This window comes from Clinocottus analis, unplaced genomic scaffold (genome assembly GCF_023055335.1).
Source record: "Clinocottus analis isolate CAN_PGR_092001 unplaced genomic scaffold, fCliAna1.0.p SCAF_2, whole genome shotgun sequence".
NCBI lineage: Eukaryota > Metazoa > Chordata > Actinopteri > Perciformes > Cottidae > Clinocottus > Clinocottus analis.
The window spans coordinates 1,008,138-1,016,599 of record NW_027175931.1 but is presented as its reverse complement, the minus strand read 5'-3'; the positions used below and the strand labels follow the sequence as shown (position 1 = coordinate 1,016,599).

General features: G+C 46.6%; 2 protein-coding genes across 2 annotated transcripts in view; one reads left to right on the top strand and one right to left on the bottom strand.

The window, feature by feature from the left end:
- Positions 1–625: 625 nt before the first annotated feature.
- On the bottom strand, positions 626–6,245 carry LOC137790267 (coatomer subunit delta). The gene is made up of 10 exons (XM_068584343.1): positions 6,055–6,245; positions 4,663–4,926; positions 4,341–4,520; positions 3,392–3,597; positions 3,145–3,306; positions 2,450–2,615; positions 2,196–2,343; positions 1,964–2,072; positions 1,681–1,885; positions 626–1,550 (listed from the first exon to the last, which is right to left on the bottom strand). Exons 1-10 carry the CDS (start codon positions 6,055–6,057, stop codon positions 1,461–1,463), a joined length of 1,533 nt encoding a protein of 510 aa, XP_068440444.1. The 5' UTR covers positions 6,058–6,245; the 3' UTR covers positions 626–1,460.
- A 973-nt stretch (positions 6,246–7,218) lies between these two features.
- Positions 7,219–8,462, top strand: part of LOC137790275 (porphobilinogen deaminase-like) — a 6,586-nt gene continuing 5,342 nt past the window's right edge. Inside the window, exon 1 of the mRNA XM_068584357.1 lies at positions 7,219–7,379. Coding sequence (XP_068440458.1) covers positions 7,356–7,379 — 24 coding nt within the window. The 5' untranslated portion in view covers positions 7,219–7,355. The remainder of the gene's footprint in view (positions 7,380–8,462) is intronic.

The window sequence follows — 8,462 nt, the reverse complement described above, 5'->3', positions numbered from 1 at the left end:
CTGAGCTCTCCTCTGAGAAGAAGATTACCTCGACTCATTCATGCTCCAGCAGACACGCCCTCTTGTTTATGACTGCTATTAACACCCTTCCTCCTCCTCCTCTTCCTCCAACAGCAACACCCCACAGTCCAAATATGGGTCTGACCCTTCAAAGACCCCCTCCTCCTCTTCCTCCTCCTCTCACTCTTCATCTCCCAGCCTTCATCCGTCCTGATGGAGTTCAGAAGGAAACCTTCATGAGCTCCTCTTGGTGTAATGCTGACCATCACTTTTTTATAATGTAATACTGATCATAATTTTTTTAAGAATTTAGTTTTTAAAGCTTTGCCACTGGTGGGATTTGAGCCCCCGGCCTCTGAGGGTGATGCAGTGTCTGAATCCCTGTGCAGCGCTGTGCCGCCACCTGGTGGAGGAACAGCGCGATTTCACTGAAGCTCTTTCATTAAACTAGTGTTATTATTGTTTTTGTGTACTTTTAATACACTGGGCACTTTTACACTTATTTTATGCTTGTTATGAAGTAGTATAAAATATATTATAATATATATAATGTCTATAACTTGCAGCATTACCTCTTCTAAAAGATTTATTTTAGTAGTTTTCACGACAAAAAACAAAGTCAGACTTTTTCAATAATACATTTTATTCCATTAAAGATTCATTTTTTCTAATTGTACACTGGAATGTTAAGATTCCCCTTCATCAGATATTCAGTTAAAAACGCTCCTTCGTCATCTTCAACCCGCAGACACACAACAGCTTCACTAAATTGAAATTTGGGGGAGTACAAATGAAGAGAAAACTAAAAAGAACATGAAAAACAAACTGATATCTCAAGTAATGTGTATGAGATGTAAGGGAGGATGACGAGGAGGATGAAGAGCGTCTGCTTTCACATCCGGATTATTATAATAAACATTTAACAGCCAAAAGTTTTAACCGCAGCTGGAAACTCCTCAACGTTTCTGTCAAATATGTTTTAATCAATTAGTGGAAAATGAATCAGTGGAAAGAAAATAGTAAAAAAAAGAAAGGAAAGACAATTTTGCAGAAAGTAAAAAAACATCTCTGCTGTGTTACTTTCACAAAATATGATAATAATTCCCCCGTCATCCTCCTACAGCTCTGCCCGTGTGTGTGTGTGTGTGTGTGTGTGTGTGTGTGTGTGTGTGTGTGTGTGTGTGTGTGTGTGTGTGTACGTACTCCCTCTATATAGATGCTCCTCTCATACAAACATATAAATACACCAGCTGCTCGGCTCCACCAGGAGGAGGCGTGGCCTGGAGGAGGCGTGGCCTGGAGGAGGCGTGGCTTCGTCAGGTCCATGCACAGTCTCTGAGGTTGTTACAGGGCGGCCATCTTCCTCTCTGCCGCACACATCTTGGACTTTTTCTTTTTTTATTGTTGTTGTTGGTGGTGATTTTTGTATTTTTTTTTTAGTTTTCTTTGATTTTTTTTTTTTACAGGATTTCGTATTTGTCGACAACAAAGGAGGTTTCTGAAGAGAATCTGACGGAGGCGTCGCCGTCTACGTAGGTCGCTTTGGTGACCTGAGGGAGAAGAAGAAGAAAGCATGTTTATCGAGGGAGCGGCCACAACGTTAGCATAGCTTAGCGTCCATGGAACCAGACTCCATTGAGTCTGGTTTCCTCCCCAGAGCGCCGGCCTCCCAGAACCCACCTGGATGTCGCAGTAGTTGCGCTTGGACACGAAGGACACGTTGATGGGGAAGAAGTCGTTGGGCTGGCCGGCGATGCTGAACTCCAGGCTGCCCGTCTTGTTGTTGACGTCGATGACGGGCAGAACCCACTCCAGCAGGTTCCGCCGGCTGTCGTGTTTGTACTCGCCGTCCAGGTCTCCGATCACCGGGGCGCCCACGCCGGACCTGCAGGGAGAGGCGCGCATGTTAGAACAGGAAGTGCACCAGGAAGCAGATCTGGAAGTAACTAGGAAGTGGACTCACGGGACGGGGATGCTGATGACCACGTCGTTGAGCTCCAGGCTCTCCTCCTGCAGCTCGTACTCGATGTTCACGTCGCAGCCGCTGCCGCTCTCTGAGGGCCAGCAGTTTACTGAGCGGGAGGAAACAGTGTTAGCATAGTCTCGCGTTAGCACAGTCTCGCGTTAGCAGAACTAGCGGCCATACAATGCTGCTCCATGTGTGGACTCTAACTGGTCAGGTATATGGGACTTACTGGTCAGAGGTATGAGGGCCTCGTCTGTGGTCTGTAGTCTCCACTTCAGAACGCCGACGTCGTTGTTGAGAGGGAACGACTTCTCCGGGTTCTTCAGGCCGATGATGGACTCCGTGGTGAACAACTTCTTGTCCACGTTGGGATGCGTCTGAGAGGAGAGGACGGCTTTTATCAATGAGGTTTTTATTAAGGTGCACTTCGGTGTAAAATATGTTCGTTCTATCTATATATTCACGCGCATGAGGAAGACCTACTTGCAGCTGCAGCCCTTTGTTGTCGTTGTTGTTGATGATGAGGCGGATGCGTCCGTTCTTGTCGTCCATGACCCGCAGCGTCACCATGCCCAGCAGCTCCATGTTCTGCAGGCCGCCGTCACGGCCGCACGTCAGCGAGATCTTCTCCTCCACGCGCAGATGTACGCTGAGGACACGACGCAACACATCACGACGGCAGAAACGCTTTCATTCAACAATCAGTTAACTAAATGCACCGTTTATCGCAGAGGGAAGAAGTCAAAGAGGACCAGAAGCTCCAGTCTAGTCCAGGAGGACCCAAAGCCCCCCTACATTTAAGAGGACCCACAGCATTCCCACATTAAAGACGACCAGGAGCTCCAGTCTGGACCAGGAGGACCCAGAGCCCTCCCCACATTAAACAGGCCCAGGAGGACCCAGAGCCCCCACACATTAAAGAGGACTCAGAGCCCCCTCACATTAAAGAGGCCCAGGAGGACCTAGAGCCCCCTCACATCAAAGAGGCCCAGGAGGACCCAGAGCCCCCTCACATCAAAGAGGCCCAGGAGGACCCAGAGCCCCCTCACATCAAAGAGATTGTGTTCATACATTAAACTCTGAGCTTCAGTTCATCTCTAACTAAAACACTTTAACATTGAAACCAGAGGAATGAACCACGTCTACACGTCAGCACATGGCCGGTGGGGCGTCTGTACCTCTCCACGTTAGCGGGCGGCGGCAGCGCTTTGGAAACCTCGGAGCCGCGCTTCCCGCTGCTGGGCATGATGGTCTCGCCCTCGGACTTCAGCTTGTCGACGAAGTTGTCGACCTCTTTTCCTTTGGCGCCCAGTTTCAGAGCTTTACTGGGGCCGCTCGGTCTGGGGAAAGACGCAGGAAGTACTTAGATAAAAACATCTGAGCGGCGGTCTCTCAGAAGAGTGTCGGCGTGCGCCGGAGCCTCACCTGACTGCAGCCGGCGTGATCTTGGGCTTCTCGGGCTCCACGATGGTGTCGGTGATGATGGAGCCCGAGGACATGCTGGTCATGCCGGCGCTGCCGAAGCCGCCGAATGCCGGCACCTTCTTCCCGGAGCGCTCGGCGTCCCTCCGGGCCTGCTGCAGCTCCTTGGCCTTCCTCCTCATCTCCGCCTTGGCCTCGCGCTCCTGAGTCTGTGGAGCGGGCGACGCCGTTAAAGACGCTTTAAAACCACGCGGCGGCTTCAATGCACACAGAGAGAAACGCAGCGCTCACGGGCGTTAGAGTGGCTGCGAGGGTCGGCAAGCAGCAGTAAGAGAAACAGCATGAGTCATACACTTTAAACCAAACGCCCATTTCTAACCAGAGCCTTTAACTAACCAGAGGAGTCTAACTAACCAGAGGAGTCTTTAACTAACTAGGGGAGTCTTTAACTAACTAGACTAGAGGAGTCTTTAACTAACTAGAGGAGTCTTTAAGGAGCAGTATACCAGTATAGCTTGAGTGACACAAATGAATGAGACAAATTTTGCATGAATTTTTACCAAATTTCCATAACTTTTCACCAATGTTCCATGACTTTTAACAAAATGTCCATGACTTTAAACCAAATGTCCATGAGCAAACATTGTGTGAAATGTGTGTGTGAACAGTAAAAAGTGATAAAATGTAGTATTTAAACTAACAATGAGGATTCAAAGCATACAGTAAACCTTAAATGACTCAAATAAATGAGAGACAATAGTTTATTAAAAGAATAAACATTTATATAGATGCCTGTATGTATGCTGCTGATATTTTGAGCCTCTTTCTTTTGAAAGCAGATTCATTATTTATAACTGAATGAACGTCATGAACACATGAATATAACACATTTACAGGTCTGTGTGACCCTGTAACGCGTCTGCTCATAGAGATCCTCTTAAAGTGACCTCACCTCTCTGACGGCGCGGAACACCTTCTCCTCGTGGGAGTCCATCTCCGTGAAGGTGCGGATCTGAGCCAGGTTCACGTTCTCTCGGTACCCGAGGGCGACGATCTCGTCAAAGGCGAAGATCAGGTCGAAGCAGTGCTCGGAGATCTCGGTCTCCTCCAGCACACGACAGTATTCTGGGATCTGAGACACATCGGAGCGTTACAAGCCGCGAGTACGCAGCAGAAGTGGATGGGTTAGGGTTACATGCACGTTAACGTGGCGGCAGCTGGTTCGGACCTCCGGCTAAAAGGAGGCTCATTAGAGCCGCGGCGTCGGGTCTTACCACGCGGGAGAAGAGCCTCAGCGTCTCCAGGTCCTCCAGGATGTTGCTGTTCTTGGTGGTGATGAGCACCATGTAGAGCTTCTCCAGCGGCTGGTACACGTAGCGGACGCTGTCCGTCTCCACGAAGGTGTGCTGCTTGCCTGTGTTCATCAGCTTGGGGAATGCGGCCAGGAGACCCTCGATGCGCGTCCGGGTCATCTCCACAAACTGCCGCGACACGATGGCCTTGCCGGCCTTGGTGCACACCGCCGCTGCCAACAGCACCTGATGGAGGGGGAGGAGGAGGAGAGCGTGACGGGACGGCACACGCAGCGTTTCCTTCAGCAGCAACGTCACCAACTAGATACGGTACGTCACACAGCTGGAGGAACTTAATGCACAACAGTCTAACCCTCCTTTACTTCCATTTTCAATCACCAGAATTCCCTCTAATCTGTGTATATTTTTCAGGTGCCAAGCTTGACATAGACAAAATGTTATGGCAAACCAACAAAACCCTTACAGCAGTACAACTTGTTTCAGTATGCAGGACATAGTATGTGTAAGAAGACTGTACAGTACTAGCTAGGTAGCTCTGGTATTTAATTTAAAAAGAATAATTTAAAATATGTAAATAGAGTAATGCCGAATCTGACAGTGGTGAGAGGGGATTCAGAAGATATGATTACGTCATGTTTACCTCGTGTGCACGAGCGCAGAGGACCAAACCAACTTTAAATCGCTAAAAGTGTGAATGGGGTTTGGTGCAGCGGTGCCATCCCACCTGAGACAACAGCGTGCGACACGTTTACGTTTCAATAACTTGCATCAAATGGTCCGTTTAGGTCAATATAGTTGTGATTGCACAATTTCAACACTCTGTGAACGAAGGAACCGGAATCCACGTTGACAGTGGAGCTGAAGATAGCAAAGAAAGACGTCGACCGCGATGGATCTGAACTTAATGTTGACAACAACAGCACGTCGACGTCCCTGAACGCACCGTGTAGCATTCGGCCCACTTTAATTGAAACACAATTGTGTATTTGGGTGAGTTTGTCGTCCAAAGATCGGTGTCCGCTGGTGTCCGACTGGAGACAATATGACAGCAGGTAACGTTAGCTCGGGTTCGGCTCGTGACAGGAGCTAAAAGCTAGCTGACGTCACTGCTTCGCCTGTAATTTAGACTCTCTGCATCGCGACCGGACGACTCAAAGCGACTCGACGCGATGTTGGAGCTGTCAGCTCGGAGCAACGCAACTGTTTGGTGCCCGTGTTATTTGGCTCTCGGGAGAAACATAGCTAACTGTGAGCTAGCAGTACGCTAGCTGCCAGGTTAGCCAGTGTTGTGATAACTTGCTAGGCCCGACAGAAGCCTGCGCCGTGCGTGCGTTGTTTGGGCTCGTCTCTCACCATGGTTGCTCTCTCTCTGCGGGGCGACGCTGCTCCGGCTCTCTCGCTCCTCTGTCTCGTGGGATTTTCACTCCGACGAAGTTCTTCTCCGCCGCACGGCTTCGGAGTTGTGTGATTGTTAGCTCCGCTCTAGCGTCAATATGGCAGCAGAGCCACGTCTCCACCGGAAGAGCCGCGCAGGGACACGCCCACCGAGGAGGCCTGTGACGTGGAGGTCTGTGACGTGAGGCCTGTGATGTGGCCCGAGAAGCGTTGGCCTCGCGCGGGTTCCTCCGCTTGTTTCAACTGTTGTTTAGATTTCATATATATATAATACTCGTCTATTGTGTTTATTTTTGTACAACACTGGCTGATTTCTGACTTCCGTATCACACATTGTCATTTTCAACTCTTTACTCCATGAAAATAAATGTTTCACTGCGTCGCAGTACCTTTATGTGGCCACTAGATGTCAGTATTTAAGGTGTGTGAAGGTTCGAGTCCCAGACACAGTGTAAACACGAAGGTTTAACCTTTACTGCTCTTGATCATGAATACATCCAGAAAGAGAGAGCTATATATTTACTATTTGCTTCTGTCTTAACACTATACAATACTTTATGGTACTTAACATATGCAAATTAATTAATTAATTAATTAATTAAAAACAACTCACCTCACACAATATTCCAGCATAAGATAAGAAAAGATAGTCCTTTATCAGTCCCTCCGTGGGGAAATTACGGGATGTATATTAAACTGTATTATTTTATTAAATAAGTACAAACAGTAAAGATCATTTTCCACATGTACATTAGCTTCAAGTTGAGCAAACAAATAAAACAGATGTTAAAAATAAATAAATCAGATACAACTCAAAGCAAAGAAAATAACTTCAGAGCCTTGAACACGTTTCAGTGACTTAAAGAGTTTCATCATGGATCAAACATCAAACTGTTCATCTCAACGCGTCTACATTGTAGAAAGAAACCTCCTCGTGAGAACAAAGTCTTAGGTTTACACTCTGAGAGAGGAACAAAGAAGGTCTGTCTCTCTATTATATATATGAAAATGAAATAAAACCATTGATCTTTGTATAGTTCACCAAGGCCGAGAGTGGGAGGAGCCAGACGGAACAAGGAAGTGACCTCTAACCGGCCTGGTGACGTCACGGGTTCATTCATAGCGGCCGTGTGAGAGAGCAGCGTCCTCCTGACTACTCTCAAGGTGTTCGTGTTGTTGTTTTTTGTTTTCATTGTTGGTGTCTGGGTCAAAGCGTTGCGGAATATTGGAGCTGCCGGATCCGGGTCCGGATCGCCGACATGTCGGAGGGAGCGAGCTCCGGGGTAAGTTTTTAAACGACGAAGCTCCTTCGGTGCCTCGCTGTGGATGGCGAGCGCCATTTCCGCATGCCTCGGTCAGTTGGAGCGCGGTGATTGGTCAACTCGTGCGTCCGTTCCGGAACTCGGCCTCCCATTGGACGGTTAAAAAGTGACGCTTACATCAACACTTCAATCAGTGCTCCGTGTCCCTCTGTACTTTTGAGCGTCTGAACTTTACAGCCCACGATGTCAATGTCTCCTGCAAACATACACGTGGTGTACTTTCTAAAAGGGGAAAGTGTTGAGAAAAGCAGCTGCTTTTACACCCAATGGACCGTTTTACGATACGGACAGCATCGCCTGTTCCCGCCCACTCACGTCACGTTGGTAACGTCGGTAGTGAACTATACGACGTGAAGTGAACGTGAACACAGATTATGAGCTATTTTTTCACCAAAATTCATATTAAGCCCTTTGTTTTCCACAAGCTTTACGTCTTCTAAACATTCTGACGTAAACAAGTCATTCTCTGATCGACAGATCCGGAGAAAATCAACTTTGTTTAAGACCTTTCTCTCTGTCTCAACTACCTACTCTCGCGAGATCTGGCAAATAACGTTTTGATCTGGCAACTGACCTTGTAAATGTTAAATTATATATATATATATATATATATATATATATATATATATATATATATATATATATATATATATATATATATATAATGAATTATTAAATACTTGTATGAAAACATTTTGCTGACGTTTAAACGTAAATTTATTAATAGTTAAATGTGTCAAAAGTATTTAATCCAGTTAAAAATGCCCATATACATCAGGCCCCTCAAACTTCCAGCTCCTCAGTTTTCTCCTCCTTTACTGTAGTACTCAGTACTTTACTACAGTACATGTACTTCCTTATTTTAATGCAGTTTTTAGACAAACATAAGAAAGAATACAGTTTCTTAAAAATATATATATATCAATATATATGATACAAAAGTAAATTGTGAATTAATGTAATACTATTTCTTAATGCTTAATACAAGCCATTTTTATTTAATGTACTATTCTACTCTCCGATAAATAAATGTATTATTCATTG

Bases quoted from the DNA above. Each gene is read 5' to 3' on its own strand.
- LOC137790267 (XM_068584343.1), bottom strand. The intron at 4,521-4,662 runs GTAAGACCCGAC...GATGTGTCTCAG, and splicing joins TGAGGCTCTTCTCCCGCGTG to ATCCCAGAATACTGTCGTGT. The intron at 1,886-1,963 runs GTGAGTCCACTT...CTCTCCCTGCAG, and splicing joins GTCATCAGCATCCCCGTCCC to GTCCGGCGTGGGCGCCCCGG.